The 23,625-nt window shown below is 39.4% G+C and overlaps 1 protein-coding gene across 1 annotated transcript in view; it reads right to left on the bottom strand.

Annotated features, from left to right (window-relative positions):
* The window catches only part of bub1b (BUB1B, mitotic checkpoint serine/threonine kinase), a 34,451-nt gene extending 17,110 nt beyond the window's left edge, over positions 1–17,341 (bottom strand). The window contains exons 1-11 of the mRNA XM_031891202.1: positions 17,203–17,341; positions 15,841–15,990; positions 15,380–15,439; positions 12,881–13,025; positions 10,515–10,711; positions 10,240–10,409; positions 9,805–10,001; positions 9,037–9,137; positions 8,107–8,324; positions 2,660–2,772; positions 237–373 (exon numbers count right to left, since the gene is read on the bottom strand). Of these exons, the coding sequence (XP_031747062.1) occupies positions 237–373; positions 2,660–2,772; positions 8,107–8,324; positions 9,037–9,137; positions 9,805–10,001; positions 10,240–10,409; positions 10,515–10,711; positions 12,881–13,025; positions 15,380–15,439; positions 15,841–15,980 (1,478 nt within the window). The 5' untranslated portion in view covers positions 15,981–15,990; positions 17,203–17,341. The remainder of the gene's footprint in view (positions 1–236; positions 374–2,659; positions 2,773–8,106; positions 8,325–9,036; positions 9,138–9,804; positions 10,002–10,239; positions 10,410–10,514; positions 10,712–12,880; positions 13,026–15,379; positions 15,440–15,840; positions 15,991–17,202) is intronic.
* Positions 17,342–23,625: the final 6,284 nt, after the last annotated feature.

Below are 23,625 nucleotides of genomic sequence, written 5' to 3'. Positions count from 1 at the left end.
TTAGGTGACTTATCGATGTGTATGCCTTCTCAATGGTGATTAGCAGTAGCAGAGATTTAACCATGGATGAATAATCTCCCCATGGGACACCAGCCTTACAGGTGACACGGAGATTTACTACTCAGTCCACAGCTTCTACCCAGCCTAAATTAGCAGCAGTGTCTAACAGCAAAACTCATGCTCAGCAAGAGAACTATAATTAAAATAGATTTACTGTAATTTTGCGTTCGACCAACCTTGGCAGTGTTGGAGCAGCATCAGCCATTTCAAAGCAATGTGGAAATTCCATGACTGGTGCCTGCTGAGATGCACACAGACTCTCATTTGTATTGGAATTACATGGGGCAATAATAGGTTCAACATTCTGTACAGGCTGTAAGGAATAAATGTCAATAATAATTTAATAATAATACACACTGCCCTATAAGTAATACAAAAGCAAACAAAAAAAAAAGCAAAAACTTTCAGAATTTCTTTTTCTGCCATCTTCACAGTCCCTCAGCTGCCCCAATAGTAAACAAGCTCCAATGAAAAAGCTGTAGAAACTATAAACAGGAAAAAAAGAACAATATAAATATATAGGGGCAGATTCACTAAAGGTCGATAAAACCAGCGCTATTTATAGCATGCTTTAAAAATGTTATCGCTTCTTATTTTTTGCGACTTAACGCTCGATTCACTAAATTCATAATTATTCATAATTAAGACGCTATGTTCTTTGCGTTATTTAACTGGCGCGTTTTTCCTGCGCAATAAATTTCGTCGCATGCTATATTAGCCCACGATTTTATGCATGTAACCATTACTTTTATTAAACTACTGTTCTGAAAATTACCATTTCCCTGCAAACTGGAGGCTGCATCACTCTAGGGCCAACACAGACTTGAAAAAATCCCACTGCAAAGTCCATGTTGTGTTGCCAAAAGCTCACGAACCACAATTTTCTTTAAGTACCGCCTGCCCCAAGTAGGTGTTAATATTAATTAAGTATTAATATGCGATATTTAGCGCGTTTAATGTATTTGTGAATCATGCCTTAGTATTATCTATATGCGAGTATTAACGCAATGCGAGGTAAATAACGCATTGTGTGCGGTTTTTTTGTGCATATAAAATGACTTTGATGAATCGAGACTTAATTATCGCATGCTTTTTAACACAAAAAAGCATGCAATAAGCGTTATCAACCTTTAGTGAATCGGCCCTATAGTGTAGTCATTTTTTTTTTTTTTTTTACTTCTATTGAACCACAAAAGTGTCGAAGACATTATAAACAACTCAGAGTGCGGTTGTTAAAAAAAAGTTCCAAATGATATTTAAAATACCCTGAGTTTATAAGGTTTTGGACACCTTGGTGGTTCAATAGTGGTAAATGACTACACTATATATTTATATTTTTAATTGATTTCAGTTGTTCATATTTTCTGAAGCTTTTGGCACTAATCATTTGGACTGGTTTATTGTCCTATAATTTATATAAAAAAGTTACTATTACTAGTAATGCAGCATTACAAAACTATTTTTTTAAAAATACCCTCAAGCCACCTACTAGCCCAGTGTTATGTACAAGTATTAACACGGTAACATGGTTTAACTGATTTTGGACACTCATTCAGGGCTGCGAGCACTACAATCCTTCGACAGGCAAGAGTATCCCAAATGAAGTACCACTGAGTATTGTACAGTACTCTAGTGATACATTTCTATAAACTAAAGAAATTTGTTAAATATCACTTTAAGATAACTAGGGATGCACCAAATTCAGGATTCAGCCACGATTCTGCTTTTTTTTTTGGCAGGATTTGGATCTGGCCAAATTCAAGTGCCTGACCGAATGGAATCTGAATCCTTTAAATCACGTGACTTTTGGTCACATGAACACAAAAGTAAACAAAAAATGTAAGCTTCACGCACACTTCAATTTAACCCTTAAAAGAACAGTAACACCAAAAAATTAAAGTGTTTTAAAGTACTTGAAATATAATGTACTGTGGCCCTGCACTGGTAAAACTGGGGTGTTTGCTTCAGGAACACAACTATAGTTTATATAAATAAGCTGCTGTGTAGCCATGGGGGCAGCCATTCAAGCTGGAAAAAGGAGAAAAGGCACAGGTTACATAGCAGATAACAGATAAGACACCATTGTATTCTACAGGGTTTATCTGTTAGCTGCTATATAACCTGTGCCTTTTCTTCTTTTGAATGGCTGCCCCCATGGCTACACTCCAGGGTTTATATAAACTCTAGTAATGTTTCTGAAGCAAACACAAAACTTTTACCAGTGCAGGGCAGCAGTACATTATAGTTTAACTTCTTTGAAATATATACATTTTTTTGGTGTTACTGTTCCTTTAAGTGGCATATTGCCATATGCAGATTAGTATTCGGATTGGTACTTGGTTGAATCTTTTAGGAAAGATTCAGGGTTCAGCCAAACCCAAAAATAGTGGATTTGGTACATCCCTACAGATATCAGAATATATTGTTTTGGAACTTATTTTTTTACAATTTTAGACTTTTCCCATTTAAGCCCCCATTTGTCCTTATTTTTTTTTAGGATGGGCTCCACTTGGGAGTGAGCTACAAAATACCACACCCTTACAAATTCCTTGCCCTTTAATCTAAATCAAACATCAAAAGAGGAAAAATTTTTGCCTACCTGATCACTTACGATCTCTTCGCTTTCAATACATGATCCCTTTAGCTGCTTCTCCATCTCCTGTATCTGTCGCTCCATTTCCTGCCTCCTCAGTGCAATCTCCTGTAGGTCGTCTAGCACAAGAACAATGCTGGTCAGAAACCATAATAAGATAAGATTGCCTCATACAATAATTATATGAAGAATGTTGAAGGACAATTCGGTCATAATTTCAAATTTCATTTCACCTAGTAGTTTCTTCAAAGACCAATAACTCCAAGCTATATGTATAATTCTAATGGTCTAAAGTCTAAATAAGTGGTTTATCCAACCATGCGTGTAGGACAAAAAGTTGATGTCACTAATGATCAACCATTTGGACTTCATGGCATCAACTATTTGCATTAACTGGACTTAATGAGACTTTAGAAAACCTAATATTTTTATTTTAAACAATAACGGGCCTGTTTTTAGAGCTGCAATATTGAAAAAAAAAATTTAAATATATCTCCAGTTTTATTCTAACTTTACTTATTCTACAGAATAAGGTTGTAAAGGTTTTTGGTTATGGTAGCAATTTAACTATAACAGATCACACAAAAAGTGTCAGATAGTATCCTGCGCTAGTGAAGAAAGCCCTGAAGCACTTTGGTAGCCCTAAAATGTATTTCCAGGTTTCTATAGTTCATATTCGTTTGTGTATATGCTCCACCAATCAGGAACTTAGTCAGTCCAAACTGAAATGTCCCTGTTAGCAACCATGCCATACGCTGGCAACCATACCATGCCAGAGTAAGCACTAATAGACTTAAAGAAATAAAAAGAAAAAAGTGGAGCCTGCACCTACCACCCTATGTATTTTTCACCTTGGGTGCTGTAGTAACCTTAACCCTTTTACTGCCAGCCATTTTGGTCAAAGCGGAACTTGTATTGCCAGACAGTTTTTGAACATTTTGCACTGTTTCACTTTAGGGGCCTTTCCTCGGGGGGGACTTTTAGTTTACCAAGGAAAACAATATATCGTTTTTTTCAGAACAACCTAAGCTTTCAAAATATGGTAGAATTTTTGTGTAATTCCAATTCTGTAACAAGATATAGGCTTCTAAATGTCTAAAAATGCAAAAAAAATCAAATTTTCCATAATATAATCAAACATACTAGAAACAAAAATTATTTTATGCACGAATATACAACTGATTTGGAAAGTCCCATGTCTCCTGAACGTGCCAATACCAAATATATATAGTTTTATGGAGATTTCTCACTTGTATAGGTCAAAAACTCTCAGCAGTACATTACCAAATTCCCAAAGCACTGCTCCAAAAAAACTGCATACTTTGGACTTCAAGGCCAAAATTCCACTAACAGAAGGTTTATCCCAGAAAATTGTACATTTTTGGAAAGAACAGATTCTGGGGAATACAGAATAGGCACAACTGTGTGTCTACTCCAAACTATCAAGTCGCAATGCTTTCCTAAAGTTATTGGTTTTTATCAAAATTTGTGATTTTTTTTAAAAATCGCTTCAAAGCTTCCAGTCTATAGTATCTTATCTCCTACAGGTCATAAAGTAACCAAATAAAACACCCTAAATATGAATGCCTGGGGTCCACTGAACAGTTTGATGCCCAATATGTATAGGTTTACCTAAGTATGTGGCATGTAGGGGCCCCAATGTGAACATACCCCATATGAACTGTCATTTCTGTCATTTCAGCTTCTGCAAAATCAACACATTTACATCATTATATGTGGGATAAAGCTAGTAAAAAGTATGCTCACCCCAGAAAGTCATATATTTTTGGAAAGTACACATTCCCCAGAATCTAAAATGGGTACCCATGTCTTTCTACTCCAAAGTACCAAGCCGCACAGCTTTTCTAAAGTTAGCAATTTTGATGACATTTCCAAAAATCCCCTCAAAGCTTCCACTTTGCAGCATCTTATCTCCCACATAGTGTTAGGTACCAAGATAAATTTGAACGCCAGGGGTCCACTGAACAGTTTGATGCCCAATATGTATAGGTTTACCTAAGTATGTGGCATGTAGGGGCCCCAATGGGAACATACCCCCATATGATCTATCATTTCAGCTCCTGCAAAATCAACACATATACATCCTTTATGTGGGATAATGCTACAAAAAAAGTACATTCACCCCAGAAAGCCATATATTTTTGGAAAGTACACATCCCCCCGAATCTATAATGGGTAATCATTTCTTCTTGCTTCAAAGTACCAAGCTGTAAAGCTTTCCTAAGTTTGCAGATTTATATGACATTTCGAAAATCGCATAAAAATGTTGCAATTTGCCGCATTTATCTCTCACAATTTCTTGATAAAGATCAGATAAAGACAAATCACCCCAAAAAGGAACACCAGAGGCCTACTGAACAGTTTGATGCCCAATATGCATAGATATACCAAAGTCTGCGGTATGTACTGAACCCAAAATGAAAATAGCGCATAAGGATTTCTCGCCTGCCAGCTCAGCTTTTGCATACAGAGCCCCCTGTCAGTGTATTATGTGCCAAAACTTCCCCTAACAAAACCATATATTTTTGGAAAGTACACATTCTGACAAATCCAACAAGGGTAAAGAGTCCTTTCTACACCAAAGTACCAATCTGCAGAGCTTTCCTAAAGTTATTGGTTTTTATGACATTTCAGAAAATCGCCTAAAAATGTTGCAATTTGCCGCATTTATCTCACACAATTTCTTGCGTACAAAGGCAAGTCACCCCAAATAGGAACACCAGAGGTCTACTGAACAGTTTGATGCCCAATATGCATAGATATACCAAAGTCTGCGGTATGTACTGAACCCAAAATGAAAATAGCGCATAAGGATTTCTCGCCTGCCAGCTCAGCTTTTGCTCACAGAGCCCCCTGTCAGTGTATTATGTGCCAAAACTTCCCCTAACTATACAGTGACCCCCACAAAACCATATATTTTTGGCAAGTACACATTCTGACAAATCCAACAAGGGTAAAGAGTCTTTTCTACACCAAAGTACCAATCTGCAGAGCTTTCCTAAAGTTATCGGTTTTTATGACATTTCAGAAAATCGCCTAAAAATGTTGCAATTTGCCGCATTTATCTCACACAATTTCTTGCGTACAAAGGCAAGTCACCCCAAATAGGAACACCAGAGGCCTACTGAACAGTTTGATGCCCAATATGCATAGATATACCAAAGTCTGCGGTATGTACTGAACCCAAAATGAAAATAGCGCACAAGGATTTCTCGCCTGCCAGCTCAGCTTTTGCACACAGAGCCCCCTGTCAGTGTATTATGTGCAGTAACCCCCCCTAACTATGCAGTGACCCCCAGAAAACCATATATTTTTGGAAAGTACACATTCTGATGAATTCAAAATAGGCAAAGTTATTTTTGTACACCAAAGTTACACCTGGCAAAGCTACGCTAAAAACAGATCAGGAACACTTATAGAGGGATAAAATGTGATAAAACCACAAAAATTGTGCAAATCAGTGAAACAACAAAATAAGTTACATGACAGTGTAATTAGTGGTCAGAATATCTGATCCAATAGTTACGCTGTCAAAATAAACAGTTTTTAGGTAAAAGAAAATAAAAACAAAGTGGTAAAATGAAAGAAAAAAAAAAAAGCAAAACAAAAAAAAAACCAAAGTGTTTGTGTATACATGTGTGTACATGTGTAAAAGTTGTGTGATAGTGTGTAAGTGTGTATATGAGTGTAAATAAGTGTATAAAAGTGTGAAAAATGAAAAAAAAAAAAAATGCTAAAATGTGTGCTGTAAGTGAGTGTAAATGTATGTAAGTGTGTATAAATGTATGTAAATGTGTGTCTAAGTGTGTAAATGGTGTGTAAATGCAAGAAAAAAAAAAGTCCTTACCTGTCCTGAAGACCCGATCGCTCCTTGCTCAGTTGGGCCGGCGCTGGGGGGGAAGGAGGAAGCAGCAGACGCGATGCGATCGCGTCTGCTGCTTCCTGGAGGGTCCTGCGACCCGATCGATCGCAGGACCCTCATGACAGCCCCCCTGGCACATTGCCCAGGGGGGCTGTCATTGTTAGAAGCTCTCAGAAGCGGCGGCACATGCCGCCGCTGCAGAGAGCAGCGCTTAAAGGCCAACGACGTATGAGACACGTCGTTGGCGTTTAAGCCCTTTTACTGCCAGCATGTATGAGATACGTGCTTGGCAGTAAAAGAGTTAATAGCGTGCATATACAAGTATATCTTAGAGGGAGGAAAAAGTGGAGGATAAGGCCGCACCGCTTATGCAGCATCCTTAACATCCATTGGATTAGCAAATATAATGGTACTTGCGAGATGTGTCTCTAATGAGTTCTAGCAATGATAAAACTAAAACTTAACTTTTATTTGCAAAATTAAAGAAAGAAAAAATAAACCGATTTGTGTGCATACCCCATATTATTAAAAACTTAACTTTTTAAAAATTTAGCAATATGAATCGGATCCTAGGTCGGGGACAAAGAGACCTCTATTCGTAAATTATCATTTACATCAATTCCTTGCAAATACAAAGATTGTAATATGCACACAAAACAAGAGAGTCTGACCCCTTCTCTTAAATACACAATGCTCTTTTTAGCAAACAAATGACACTGCCCATTCCTTCATGGATGATTAAGACGCTGTGGTTTATTGAGGTGTGCTACGATGTGTGTGGGGGGGGGTCCATATCCCAGAAATTATTGTACACATGTATGGTTAGATAAGTGTTTGTGAGGCATTTTTTTAATGCTAAATGCTTTCCCTGCCTATCAGTAGCTCAACCTAAGAGCTTCCACGCTTCCCCAGCAGGTCCGCGCCACCCATACATCCATCCACACAACACCCACCAACCCCCTGATTCACTTAACTCGTTGCCCCTACTCAGGATTTGTAAGGCACAAATGGGTCTGGAAAGTTGCCCAGCGTGAGTCAATACTGGGTATGTATTTATCCGATGTGCAAGATCACGTTCACTCTCAACTGCACTTTCCCTGCCTGTCATCTCACCCTGGGACTAAGGTACTTCCCCAGGTTGGGCAGAAATCTGATGAACTCACATCAGAGGGCGTCCTATAAGCTTTTCAGTACAACTCACTGTACTACCAAAGTTTCTTGCTGGAAACTGAATGCTTCATTCTGGACTGCACGTCTCCGTCGGCTTAAAGGACATGTAAAGCCTACATTTGCCTACAATGTATATCAGTTGGGCATGTCTCCCCCACCCAAATGGCATCATTTGTACTGTATATATCCCTTCCGTTTGCTAGCATTATCACATTTCCTAAAGCAAATAGCAGCTTTCACCCGGTGGCCATCTTTCCTCTGATACATAGAGAGCTGTGCAGACTCCTGGCCCAGGAATGAATGAACCCTAAAGCTTACAAAAGGCTCTGTAACACAAATATAATGTGGTTCAAACAAGTTTTATTCAATATATTGCTTTAAAGATTTTAGCTCTATGTACCTTCTCTCTTCTTCCGTATTTTTGCCAAGTAGATTTCTGCCCTTATCTCTTCCAAGGAGAACTCTTCCACGCCAGCGTAAACTTTATCCTTGCAGTACATAACCTTCTCCTCTTTTCCTTGGGAATTGTTCTGTACCCTTTGCAGAGGATCCTCTTCTTTTCCTGGCTTGCGGGAGCTTAAGACACTAGTGACTGCTGGGTTTATTTTACATGGAGTTCTAAAAATCAAACATAGCATGAGTGTTTATTAAGCAGTTTAAACTTCAATCCTTCATCAACTTTGTTTCAGAATGCCTTGGAAAGGGTAAATAGGGCACATCTCTATCAAAGCTAAATGGAAGAAAATGGGTTATACTGGTAGCAGGTTTTGCCTGCTCTGGCTCCAGAGGCATGCCAAAAACTCATTACCAGTTCAAAGAAACCATGCTCCATATCTCGAGATGCTACAGAGCAGAAAAGCCTTGCTAATTATAGCCATATATAATAAATTGCATTTACATTACTTTAATTATCGGTCTTGTAATTTCAATTTTTTTGTGCTCAGATAACAGCGGCCCAGAGGATGTGGAAAAAATCAGGAAAGATGGGGAGCTACCATGCTTATATTCAGAGGCACAGATCTTAACTGCTAAAGGGCTGTGGTGGCATTGGGCTGGTACAGAAACCCAAAACATAAGGTATAGAATTTCTAGACTATTTTGCATGGGTTTAGCCTTAAGACACAAGTCAGTTTTTGGTTGAAGAGTTCTGTAATTTCCGTAGTAATGGAATCAATAAGTCAACGTTCAGTGTTAATGTTAATAAATACACAATTTCCAGCCATGGCTGTTCACACAACAATACTTCAGTGGGGTTTTAAGTTTTAATCCAGTGGGGAATTTAGCAAACAAAGTGCTTAAAAAACAGAATAATGCTTTGAGCAAGACTTACACTGTTTGCTGCTGAGCACTTTCATCCACATAAGGCATGAAACTGGGCAAAGTTTGGGGCGGTTCAGAGGCAGCAGCAGCCTGATGGCTGTTTCTAGAAGGCTGAAATGGAGAGAAAAATAAACCGAAAAAGAAACTCAAAACAATTTTTTTTTCACATCCCATTGAATTAAAACAAAACCATACTGCTAAATGTCGCATAAGTTAAATTATAACATGAAAACAAAAACTTTTTGACTAAGAAAAACAGTTGTGGGCCACAGAATTATTATCTCCATAGACTGTTATAGAAAGTTATTTGCCACAATTGGATATCTTTCCAGGCTATGTAAAAATGTAGGTATTGTTCAGGTTGCAGTTTCCAAAGGGAAAGTAACACCTATCAATTGTTCATAGATCTTGGTTAAGGTTTCATTTACCCTTCTGCAGATTCTGCATTGTATAGGTCCTTCAGTGTCCTCAAGCTTCCTTATCAAATCCCAATACCCTCAAGGCATGGCCAGTACTTCAGCAGCCCCCCTCCGCCCTCCAAAAAAAAAGTTAAGGAACATTGCAAATTGCTGGGACTAGATGCAGGTTGACTGGTGACATATTCTTATGTTATGTTTCCAGGGATGAGTAGTAAGAATAAAAAGATCCATCCATTATAGCCCACATACAAGTGAAGGATAACAAAGCGGAAAATCACTTTTAATGTCCTTTATATGAGGTCTGAACTGTATGCAGGACATACTGCATAAACCCTGTTACCATAATTATGGGCTCTTACCCTGCCAGAGTTCCATTGTCCAGCTTTCTGTTCATTTTCCTTAGACCGTGCAGGGGGTGGTGCAGTCCACTGCTGTGGAGTCAAGGAGGGCAGCTCTGGGGCTGCTGAGGCTGCATTTTCATCAAACACAGCAAAGCGAGAGCGGCTTGGAATTTGCTGTGTTGGAGCAGCTTGAACGCTGAGGCCATGAGGACGTGCTGATGATTTACAGAAAAAATATGAAATAGGTTTATTGCCTGCATAAGTAAGCGTTATACTTTTTATTCTGACAAGAATTATATGTACTTTAGAAGGCTCTTACTTAAATGCCATAATGCGTTCCTGTTATAACCTCTTTAGAGCAGCAACAATGCAGGTTTTTTTTATTTAATACTGCTATTCCTATGCAACATATTCTTTTAAGGGTAGGAAGATTTTATTATCTCCAACACATACGTTTGATCGAGTCTCCAACTCGATTAATGGGTGCTTTCACTTTGTTCTTCCCTCTGGACTTTAGATCTGCCAGTGAGCTGCGCTGTGGCTCTGGAACTTCAGGTTCTTCTGCCTCTGGCCCCTCTGAAATTCCTTGTAATATTTGCCGGGATACTCGGGCCTGAAACTGCCTGCAAATAAATAAGATTTTATTAGAAACACGTGGAAACCATAGAACATGTTTGTTTACGGTTTAACTGGATCACTTATTTGGATCACTTATTTAGGCTTCTTACCGATGATGGATCTCTAGCTTTTCCAGTGGTTCAGCCTTGTGTTGCATGCCCTGCTGAAATATGGAGTCAGCTTTCTTGAAATTACCTCGAGCTTCAAACTGTTCGGCCCAAGTGATATAAAGTAGGGCATGAGAGACCCCAATTCTTTGGCTGTGCAAATAGCTGTACAAATCCAGAGGCTCTGAGCAGAAATTAGCCTAAGAAGAAATTAAATGCACATAAAACAGGGTCCATGTACAGCAAAGCAATCTGTATTATATTAAAAGTCAACCTAGAACGATTATGCTATATAATAAAATAGTTCCTGAAATCGTGTTCATATAGATAGAAACTGAGCATACCTGATAACTGTAACCTCAATCACAGGCAAAAAAATTAAGGACTTGCCAAAATGGGATGAGGATATAATCTGGCCAGACAGAAGGCATAAAACCTTTATCAGACCTTTAGGCCCCTACATTTGGTTGCTTTCAAGTCAGCCAGTAGGCATGCTTAATATCAAATCATCTCCAAACTAATTTGAGTTACTGGCAATTTTAATATTTATCGTAAGCAAGAAAAATATGGTTTCAACGGGCTGGGGACAATTCCTATTTAAAGTAATACTGACATGAAACAATGTAGTCCTCAAAATAATGGTGTACATCAAAAGTTAGCTATGGGTTATATTGATTGTTTTTTGCCCAGATGTCTGCTTTATTTAGTAAAGTTACCTGAATGTCTGAAACCCGACTGTTTTGCAAACCCCACTGGCACTTCTCAACCTGTCAATTACTGTTTCACTTCACTGACGTCAGCTGAAGCTGAGCGGTTCTATTTTTTCCCCCGCTTACTTCCTTGCAGTCTGTGCATCCCCCACATCACAGACATCAAGATGCTTTCACCGAGCGCTGCCTGCAAGTGTCTTCTCAATAAACCTTTGCACCAGAACTATACTAATTAGTCCTGCTGTGATATATTATTTAAAAGGAACGCGCTCCCGTGACGAGACGATCAGTTTATAATCGCCTCACATAGCATACCACCCTGCATGTTTAAGAGTTCAAAGGGTATCGGAGCAAATATGCTTAGAAAGGAATGTGAATGCCTCATTTCTAAACACTTCACTGTCCACTGTTGTACTTCAGCATTCAAATATTTAATTAGAAATAGTTTTTATGTGCAGCACGGATTCCGATTGGCTAGGATTTTCAAACTAAAATTGAGGGCAGTGTTTTCAAACAACAACAAACAGCTACTGCCCAAACATGGCAGCCCCCCCAGAGAGAAACACATGAGACTAGAATGGCAATGTAAAAGTGATAGCTATATGGTTATAGGTTGAAATTAAAGAGATAATACAATGATAAAGCAATGAAAGGTTTAAAAAACATAATTATACACGGGGGAACCCGACAAGGCTGCCCCATGTCCCCACTAATATTTGCCCTCTCACTAGAGCCACTAGCTCACGCAATCAGGCAAAACTCTAACATAAAAGGATTTCAAGTCGGACCCACAGAACACAAACCTATTTGCTGACGACATCCTCCTCACACTAACCTCCCCCCAAAATCACACTACCAAACCTACTAACAACTCTGCAAACTCTGCAAACTTCAAAACCTGGATAGCCGCAAACCTGACTACCATTAAGTCCCTCGCACCAGAGCATCATCTCATTCCAAGAATGTATAGATAAACATGAAATACCAAACAACCAACTGTTTAAATACTTACAAATAAAAAACTTCATCGAATCAAAAATCCATGGGCCCAATATCTGGAGAGCCAGCAGACAGAAAGCACCACATAGAAACCGTCTGAGAACCGGTAACCTCTAACTTTCCTCCTACCCCGCTCCCCTTTCTCCCTATTCCACTAACCCTATTTCTTAAACCTAACCCCAATTAATCTACCACCCTACCACCCAATTAACTACAGCCGGACAGAAATGAGCAATAACCAAGACAACAAAATGAAAATGTACAAAACCATTATGTTATCACTATTAAAGCCCTCACTGTTCATAAGGAGAATCAGTTTGATTGTATAGCAAACCTGTTGATTGTTCTATGTTTTTCCTAAAAAAATACAATAAAAAAACCTTCAAATTAAAAAAAAAAACATCATTATTTTTGGTGTCAGTATCACTTTAAGGTAAAATATATGATGTGCTGTACCAAGTTTCGTGCTCTCCTACCCCATACAGCCTCGCCCCTCATTCACCTATTTGTGCTTGTTCTGTTCTTGCTTTTTCATGCTCCTGCTCCAGTTCCTATGCCTCAAACCAAAAACTGTGCTCAAGGCATTCCTCCAGTACCCCGAGTAACAAATCTGCTGATATATTTCCCCTGTACACATGGAGACAAAACATTTGTACTTACAAACTTGAGACAAATGCTAAGATAGCGCAGATCATCATAATATCGCTGTTCTTCATGGAATATCTTAACAGCTCTTTCCAGCAATGGGCACAAGTTGCTCTCTTTCCCTCCTTGAGGGAATGCCTGCTCAGCCCACTTGATGTACCTAATGGGGTGAAAGCAAAGCTGACATTGACGTTGAGTAGAAGAGTGTCCAAATCATTCTATGCACACAGAACAAGTTTACACTTAGGTAAGAAATGGGTTGGAAAAGAGTGTGTTGACACTGACAATCACGATGTAACAGTAAGATCTACAGTGCTATAAAAAGCTCTTCAGGTGGATAATAGCCTTTGTACTAAATTCCAAGTCAATTGACTGAACTATTCTAGTAACAGAATGCTAGCAACTCAGCATTAATAACAGGCAGTATAGAGAATGATATTTTTTTTTATACATGATGTGTATTTATACTGTATTTATTATAATACATGTCCTCCCTGTGTGTACTTTTGTATATTGTAAGATTGTGCAACACTGTCTATTCTTGTATGTATGTATAAATTTGTTTATAAAGTGCTACATGTTCAATATGCTGCATGCACAGGGGAATACAGAGAGGGCAGAACCTGATAACCTGACCTTCAAGCTGGGTTTTCAGGTATATCTAAGAAAGCAAATACCTATTCCCCTATATTCTCACCCTAACTTGCATGCAGGTTGAGCACTCAGGCACAGCTCCAAGCCCCTAATGGGGCCAGCCCACAGTTGGGGAACTAGTGCCTTAGGGTTTAAAATATACCAGAGTAAAACAGAGGCTATTTTACCAGGATACATTACCATTTAAAAATATTGGTATAAGGCTTGCCACCTAACAAACAGCACAATAAACTATAAAACTAGGTGGGTTTCATGTGGGTTGTGTGTGGCTAGAGGGGAAGTTACTGTGACAATTGCTTTCTTTTTTAAGTATTTCGGTAGAAGACACAATAGCAGAGATATTTCTTATGCTTTGTGTTAAGGCACTAGAGAGCAGCATAAGTGTTTTATTATTCGTGAAAGCTTGAATAAACTCTAATTCTATATTTTTTATGGTTCATACCGTACTGCCTACACTGCTTAAAAGAAGTGTGGAAATCTAATTCTTGAATAACGTTGAAAGATTGGTATTCCTAAGGTAGCTAGACTACAACCCATATTCAAGATGTGATGTACCCATTACCTATACAAGGGTTTAGCTACACAGTATTTCTTTTTTGCTGCACAGTATCTCTTGTTTGCAGCACTCAAGAGAACAATATATTGTTATTGTTAATATACTGCACTTATTGCAAAGACATAGTGTTACTATGTTACAAAAATATAGAATACCTGCCAGCACACATGTAACACAATGCACTGAACAATACTGTAGGCTCCATGATAACTTAACTATTTCAAGGAAGAATGATGGCTTGCCATTTAGGGCTCTGTTAGATAGGCATTTTCTTGCCAGTAGATAAACATTGAGTCAACAATTCTAAATGATACATGCTTAGTGACACTACCATGTGCTGGAGAGCAGCATGTACCTCATTTAAAAGTCCTGTCAACCAACATAAAAAGTTGCAAAATAAAGTCCTTTTTCAAACTAAATCTAAATTCTTTTTTTTTTTTATTAAAACATCCATACCTGTTATAAAGGTATTTAAAAATCTCAGCTGCCAATCATATATTACCTAATTTCACTTTCCATTCTGCACCTCCTAGAGGTCACTGAACGCCTCACATTCCCCCTCCCTCCTCTCTGCCTATAATTGTGAAGCCTGTACATGGGTATCAGGTCCCCCATTCTAGTGCATACAGAAGATTTTGAGTTGATGCATAGCTTGCCTTAATAACCGTGCCCACAAAATTGCACCTGCTTGCTTGTTGCGATTGTTTAATTCAAAGACTGAAGGAAACAAGATTAAAATAATATATATAGTGTAAGTAAGATTTACTTTTCTCAACAAACACAAAAGAAGAGTTTGGAATTATTTCTTAGGGTAACTTGTCCCCTTTCCGAGATGACACCATTTAAACACCACATATGCCACTGCTTTTAGGGAAGATGCTTGTTTTACAGGGAGTGAAAATTCCAAACCCACAAAAATTGTACTGTTCTCTAAACTGACAGACTGTCAGTATACTCTTAAAAAAGGCAATTAGTATTCAGTAGACCCCCTTATTGTTTAAAGCCTAAGCTAGTTTAATGAATATTTTTTAACCATGGCAGTATGCTATAATATCCTTCAGGCAACAGCAGAGTCTGGTCATTAAAGTTGGACAGCCAGTATTCATCTACCCAGCGACAGTAACAAAGAACCAATTCTGGCCACTAAAATAGAAGATTATAGACTAGAGCTTAAAAGGAGCTCTTGGAACATAAAAAATAAACCACTTACAAAAGCAAGATCTTACATGACCACTGATGAATGTCACCATAAGCAAGGTTCTTAGAAAAGCACCTTAGTGTTACCTTTAGCACAAATCACCTACCTGTCCCAGACATCTAGTGGATCATCACCTGAATAGAAGCGCAGTTCCAGCTCAAATGCTCTGTTAACAAAAAAAAAAAAAAAAAAAATGTAGAACACCCATATTTGATGCTCATTTAGACTCTATACAATTCTTATTTGAGGGCTTTTGTGGTAGGGGGCACCTGTGAGAAACTATGTACAGCTCATACATACTACCATAAAGACTGGAACAATGGGCTCATTTTGTACTATTTTAGATAGTAAACAAAAGGTGCTGATGGCTGACTGCCCCCAACTTTAGGGCGAAGACACACAGGGCAATTAGTCGCTGCAACTTTTGTAAAAGTTGCGGCGACTAATCTGTGCAGCGAAAACTCACGAGCATTTAGTCGCGGCGACTTCTATTGTATCCTATGGAAGAAAAGTTGTGGCGACTAATTGCTCCGTGTGTCTTCGCCCTTATACTGCCTGTATACTTACTGCTTCTGCTGCTGAATGGCAGTGTGGCTTGCACTCTCCTGCTGTGAGAGCACCTCCTGCAGAGTGGACATAACTCTGCCCTGTCGCAGGGGTTGCACATTTTCTTTGCTTAGCTCCCATTCATCGCCAGCTTGCGCCATGGCTAGTGCACTGCAAGCAAAAAATTTGCCAAATTAAATTAATAAAAGTACAGTTCAAACCAGGTAAATATTGCAAATTACAGGTACATTACTGTCAAGTTGTTTTTTCTAAGTTTCTGTACAATGTTAAGTGAAGCGGAGTTCTGCATCACTGCTCTGGGACTAATAAAGCCAGCATTTTCACTAACTGATCACTTATGCACACTGACCAGATGCCTGTATTGTCTCTCTCAAGGGATTCCTTTAGCTTACGGTGTGCAATGCCTGTCTACATTTACCTTGCACAACTGTAGCAAATAACTATCTTGCTCCTTCTCATCCCACTAATATGGAAAAGCATGGGATCAATGTCAGACTCCAAATGGAATCCAGTTTCAAGTGGCCACATTTAAAAACTTAATTAAAAAAAGGGAATAGCACAATAATTTGATGGGTTACGGGGTGCAGTAGTATATAATTATAGGTAGGATATACTGCTTAAAGGGGTGGTTCGCCTTCAGGTGAATTTTTAGTATGCTCTAGAATGGCATATTCTTAGCAAGCTTTCAACTGTTCTTTATTTTTTTTTTTTTATAGTTTCTCAATTATTTGCCTTTGCCTAGGTTTATAATCCGACAAATGTGGCAACCACATAAATAACTCAAAAATGGCAAATGATAAAAAATGAAGACCAATTGCAAATTGTCTCACAATCCTAGCACTCTCTACATCATACTAAGGACTTAGTTGTGTCGGCGTGAGATGTGCATTTCAGCCCTATTTATCAGCCTTATTTATAAAGTTGTGCGTTTGTTTATACACATGATTTTACAATGACCATCATGATCCCGGGACTCATGCACTAAAATTGAATCTGTGGTGTATTTGATCATCATTTAAGGACACAGTTTGATAAGCAGCCCCACAGGGCAAACCTGGTGAAGGGCCATAAGCATTGCCACTTGCTTCCTACCCACAGGACGTAAGACATAACTTTGGAAATCAAATAAATATATTTCCCCTTTCTATCTCATCCTAGTGCAAATGCTCCACTCCGGGTGCCTCTGCCCCATTAGACTCAGCGGATTTGTGCTCTGCTAGAGCCACCCTACCTTACTAAAAATGTAAATGTACTGTATTTTGAAAATACTGTTTACTCGTTTACTATTTGACATGACACAATGACACTGCCCCACAGTACGACTTATTCAAGCACAACCCGCAGTCCCGGAGCGCTACTTACACGTCCCGCAAAGCTGTTTATCGCAATCTCCTTGCCGCCTGTCTTTCAAAATTATCCCGACGTCACAATTCTCATCACGCGAGATTATGGCGCTACGATAGCACGTATGCGTAGTGACGCATCACGTAGCCGCCTTGTGGGAGTGGCGAGCATAGTCGGCGTAGCTTGGCTGTACCTGGTCAGAAGCAGCTAGTAAGTGGCTGTAGGTCAGCTCGCAATGTGTTTTATTTCGGCTCGCTTTACTCTTGTCAGAGGGAAAAAAATGGATTTTTCAGGGAACTGAAAAAAATATTTTTCTGGTTGCCCACAGTACAGCTCAGAGCCTCTTCTCCGAATTTGACCCAAAAGGAAAGCGTTTTTGTGCAAATTAGGGACAGGTGAAATTATAAATATATTTTTGTGCACGTTGAGGATCCCAGTTTATCTTGTAACAAGGGTTGGGTTTTCATACAGTGGCTAATTTGGGAGCGAACAGATGGTGAAATTTACTGAAGTTTTTCAATCTTTCTGTCCCAGTATTTTGTGCAAACGGGGGGCAGATTTTGTACATTTCAGGGAAAGAACAAGGGCCATTTTAGGAGAAGACTATGGGTGAAGTTGACTAAGGGCTCTGGCATACGGGGAGATTAGTCGCTTGCGACAAAACTCCCTGTTCGCGGAGGACTAATCTCCCCGAGTTGCCGCCGGTTGCCATCCCACCGGCGAACATGTAAGTTGCCTCGCGAGGCTTTTTCGGTGATTTCCCGAAATCGTGCCACCACGTGTGCCATCCCACCGGCGACTTACATTGTCGCCGGTGGGATGGCAACTGGCGGCAACTCGGGGGGAGATTAGTCGCCCGCGAACAGGGAGTTTTGTCGCGGGCGACTAATCTCCCCGTGTGCCAGAGCCCTAAGGGTGAAGACACACAGAGCTACTAGTAGCAGCTACTTGTGACTACTAAAATAGACAATGCTGATCATTTACTGATAATTGTCTGTATGTGTGTTTTAGCAGAGGTAATTCTCAGTATTGTCTATGGCAGGGGATTTTCTGGCATTTAGTAGCCATGAAAAAGTAGCTGCTGCTAGTAGCTCTGTGTGTCTTTACCCTAAGGGCTCTGGCACACGGGGGAGATTAGTCGCCCGCGAACAGGGAGTTTTATCGCGGGCGACTAATCTCCCCCGTGTGCCAGAGCCCTAAAAGTGAACTTTTATTCATTGTTTTCGCTGCCCTGACATGTTCTATTGTTCCCTGCCAGAAGCACAGTAAAAGTGGGATAGCCAGACTCAAGCAAAAACAGGCTCCAGTTCCCTATCAGTCAGCTTAGTTTATGATGGCCTGCACAGCCTGGGAAAGGAGGCAGTAGGATGTGATACAAATGGCAGGACTTTTTTTGAAGAAAGTTTCAACAAACACAACTTTTTAAAGCATGTTTTTTTCCTATATGTAGGAATGTAGTATGTAGAGAAGTATAACAAACAAATGCCGAAATTGCATACCTCCTACGTGGCCTGCTTTTGTGAGGACAGCACTGATTTTTGATCCTCAGCCAATGGTTTCAGATAGTAGCCCTTAAAAGAGGCTATCTGGAACCCTGCAGTCTCATGTCACCATTGTGATGTCATGGGGACTTATAGGAGAAGGAAAGTCATTTTGGCATTTTACTGCCAATAGATTTGCCACATTAGTGCCACATACAACACTATATTTATACTGCAGAAAGAATTTCCATACCTGAGTAAAGAGCCCTAGAAGCTTTCTCCATTTGCTTAAGATAGCAGCTGCCATTTTAAATAGCTTCCTGTTTGTAGTCTAGCCATTATAGCACAGATCACACATTTCTAAGGGAGGGGGGAGCAGGAGAGAGGAGAGAACTGCACAGACTCTGGCCACGGGAATTAAGCATTTGAGAGACACTGGAACAACATGTTTTCAGTGCAGCATTACTGTTAGTGCTTATGGCTGTATTTACATAGACCTTTCTGATAAAGCTTACTTAGTTTTTACTTTTCCTTTAACTGTCCTACATGAACAAAAGAAACATTGAGCATGCTGGGAAAGGGGTGGAACAAGCTTTTAGGTACAGGCCCCCATTATGTATCTGTGGTTCTATGCTGGCCTCAGCTTTCCTGTCTACACTGTCCTAGAAAAGCAACTGAAAGGATGAGTGCTTGTGCAGAATTATACATTTTTAAATAATAAAGGGAGATATGCCTTGGTCCAAGAAAAAAACTACAAGGAAAAAAGTCACTCAGTAGTATTTAAATCAGTTTATTCACAAATTATTTATCCCATCTATAGCACAGTAATGCAGAATGTATTGGCTCTTTACAAGCAAACTCAGATGGTTTATAGGAGTAACTAATGTTTTGAGCCTCTAATACGATCTTCCTCATTAGTGTTTGTGACAAAGTAAAGGTGGCCACACACGTGAGGATCATCAGATCCGCCACTAACCTTCAGCGCTGAAACAGGCAGATGAGGAGGTATTAACAATAGGATTTCTACCTCCTGCCGATTCAGCGCTGAAGGCAGATTTTGGTCAGGCGCCTTCTATGGCGCCCGATCAAAATCTTTTAACTGGCCCGATCGGCGAGTCGACCGATATCAGCAGGTTCTTGCGATATCGGTCGACTTGCCATATACGCACCGAATATCGTACGTAACAAGGTTTCGTACGATATTATCGGTGCGTGTATGGCCAGCTTAAGGCTGTTACCAGTCCTTTATCTGTAGTGACAATCAAAAACTCGAATATATTTTGATTTCTTAAAAAATGTCAGCCTATGTGCTGGACCCATGTTTATTATCAATATATAAGCCTGTAGATTATGTCCACATTATACATAAGAGCCATGAATGGTCATTATATAGCCACTTGTTACCTAATCTGGGCCATATATATATATATGTACACCCTTTCCTTCTGCAGAGATGCAAAATGTGTGGGTCTTTAGAAATACATTCATAATACATGAATTAATAACATTGCTTTACTCTTTAGTATCAAAAGAGGGCAGCACTGGTAAAGACATTAATTACTTTAATGCTTTCATTTTAAATATTTTTCTGTATTAGAAGTAGTCTTTTTTTAAGGTTGTGCCCCTTTATTAATTCCTGGTAGACTCCCATTTACAAATACAGCAATGTTGTTGTCTCCAGCAAGTCGAGAAAAAAAAAATCCAGACATTTTAAGTCCACAAAGGCCCAAGTGGTAGTCACTGTTTACAGCATCATACAGCAGTATCTGGCATTTGCCAGAATCAACAGGGCCTGTTATCTAATAAAAAAGAAGGATATTATGAAACAAGGTGAAGTTTATAAGTAATCAAACTAAATGTATAATCATCTTTCAGAGTCACTAGTATTCATTATAATACATTAGTATACGTTATTATAATAACAGTAAATATTGTCCCTATGTCTATGTACATCCAGTCATTTGTGTCCTCTTATGTGGTGTTCAAAAACTCACACTATTGCATTCGGACATTGCAAGATGCACTGTGAACATAGGAACAAATGTCTTTATCAGGGCTGTGGAGTCGGTACATGAATCCTTCAACTCTGACTCCTTAGTTTATTGTACCTCTGACTCAGGTTCCTCCATTTTTGATATACTCTACATTTTTGATATAATAATGTGGTCTTTATTCTTATCTTTAAAAGCTTGTATTGGTAATGTAGCTTAAGATGCCCATACACGGGCCGATTCTAGCTGCCGATATCGGTCCCTTAGAACAATTCAGCAGCTAATCAGCCCGTGTATGGGCACTACCGATGGGCCTGACCGACTGATATCTGGCCTGAAATCGGCCAGATATCGATCGGGCAGGTTAAAAAATCTAGTCGGAACCGACTTTGCCTATACCCGAATTAGCCTGGATTCTCCCGATATCGCCCACCCGTAGGTGGGGGATATCGGGAGAAGATCCGCTTGCTTGGTGATGGAAGAATTGTGTTGAGATTTTGCTTTTCTCATTTGGAACAGTGATTCTTACCATATGCATCCTAACCTATCAACTCACCTTAAGGTCTCCCATTAACATTGTAACATTTCTTTCTGCGATAGAAAGGAAGATGCATAACTACTTCTAGTTCATATTTAGGGTGTTTTATCTGGTAACTTTATGACCTGTAGGAGATTTTTTTAAAAATTTCACAAATTTTGATAAAAACCAATAACTTTAGGAAAGCATTACAACTTGGTAATTTGGAGTAGACATGCATTTCTACATATTCTGGATTCCCCAGAATCTGTTCTTTCTAAAAATGTATAATTTTTTATAATGTACTGCTGGGAGTTTTTGACCTATACAAGTGAGAAATTCCATAAAACTATATATATTTGGTATGGGCATTTTCAAGAGACATGGGACTTTCCAAATCAGTTGTATTTTCATGTATAAAATCATTTTTGTTTCTGGTGTATGTGTTTATATTAAGGAAAATATTTTTTTTTTCATTTTTTAGAGATTTAGATGCCTGTATCTTGTTACATAATTGGAACTACACAAAATTACCATATTTTGAAAGCTTAGCTTCTCCTGAAAAAAAACAATATATTGTTTTCCTGGGTAAAATCAAAGTCCCCCCAAGAAAAGGCCCCTAAAGTGAAACAGTGCAAAATGTTCAAAAACTGTCTGGCAGTAGAGTTCCGCTTTGTCCAAAATGCCTGACAGTGAAAGATTTACCGCATATACTCGAGTATAAGCCGATCCGAATATAAGCCGAGGTACCTAATTTTACCTAAGAAAACTGGAAAAACTTATTGACTCGAGTATAAGCCCCTCAATGGTGCAGCATGAAAAGCATCCATATATACAAAATCTTTGGCCTTATGCAGCTGCACCAAATTGCAAGATGTTCATTACTTTACCAAAAACTGACAAAGCTATAACTTCATACCAAAATACACTGTGTGAGGCCTTATTTTTTATAACCCTACCTGCTGCTCTCCAGCTGTTGTTACACTACAACTCCCGATTTGATGAGGTTTTGGCAGTAAGTGGATTACAAAAGTTGTATTCATAAACAGTTGGAGGCTGCATGTTGGACATTTGCTACCCCTTCCCAGAAAATTTTGGATGCAATGAAGTTACTTTCTTGACTTTCTTTAGAGCGTTAAGTGATATATTTATTTTTTTAAATTCTCTATACTATAAACTTGTAACAGAATGGACTTAGATTTCAGTCTTCCCCCAATATTAATGTAAAGCTTGAGTTTTATTATTTTTTGTTACTTTTGGATCTCTTGCCCTTGGACTATATGTGACCTGTTTCTTCTGATTCCATCAATTACCTGGCCTCGCTGACAAATTAATGGAGCCTGACTGATTCAATCTGCAGCACAAAAGTCAATATAACCAGCGTAATCGCAACAGAATGGTCTTACCCCTTGTCCCACAGGTTCCTCAATCAGAAGCACTGTTTGATTCCTTGGTGAAGCGGCGCGCCGTGCACGATGTCCTGCACACGGTGCGCAGCACGGAAGGCAAGGTCTTCCCAGTGGAGGGGGGTGCTCCTCAATGGTGCCATACAAAGCAATGGTGCTGACAAAGCAATAAATGGAATAAAACCCCTGGTATTGAACACAAAGCAAAGCAACTCATTTGCATACCAGTTATGGTGGAAGAGTCCATTATGATGGGGGAAATATGTTTGTTTCTGCTTTGATTAAGGAACCCGAGGAAGAGGCAGGGATAATATTGATGACACGCATTGTGCACTGAAAATGGCACAAATGTTTTGTTGATTCTCCCCAAGGCGTAAAGGGTGGGCAATTCAAGGTGTCTACATTCAGCCATGCTAGCAAATGGCTGCCTTTGGGCAGCCAATGTGGTAGGGAGGGTCCTGCTGTGCCGTGACAGGCAGCCAGGCTTGGTGGGGGACTGTAGTGTCCTGGCTGAGGATAGGGACTGTCATGGCACCCATGTTACAGAGGTCAGTCTGGGTGTTTCAGATGAAGACCAACTGCAGACTGTCTCATTGGCCATATCCACAGTCATTACAATGGCACAGCTGAGGATAACATTTTAAATTTACATTATTAATTATACTGGCATGTCCATCTTCTGTAGTTATTATTCTGGCACATCTGGGGTAGTTAAAAATATCGCCCCACTCTTTGGATTTTGGCCCAGGGCCCACCAAGGCCTTAAAAAGGCCCTGCAGCTTGCTTTCATTGTGGGACTTGTTGTCCCTTAACCTGCCCAGGAGCCAGTGTACCATAATATGCAGCCCAACCCCCTGACTCTCATTCAAACTACTGCCTGGTTGCTAGGGTAAATAAGACCCTAGCAACTGGATTGCTGTTAAAAACCAAACTGTAGGAATGCAAAGCAGAAACCTAAATAAATGAAGACCAACTGCAGGTTGTCTCAGCTAAAGACCAATTGCAAGTTGTCTCAGAGGTATACCAATTGCAAATTGTCTCAGGTG

This window comes from Xenopus tropicalis, chromosome 8 (assembly GCF_000004195.4).
Source record: "Xenopus tropicalis strain Nigerian chromosome 8, UCB_Xtro_10.0, whole genome shotgun sequence".
Taxonomy (NCBI): Eukaryota; Metazoa; Chordata; class Amphibia; order Anura; family Pipidae; genus Xenopus; species Xenopus tropicalis.
This window is presented reverse-complemented; position numbering and strand designations above follow the sequence as displayed.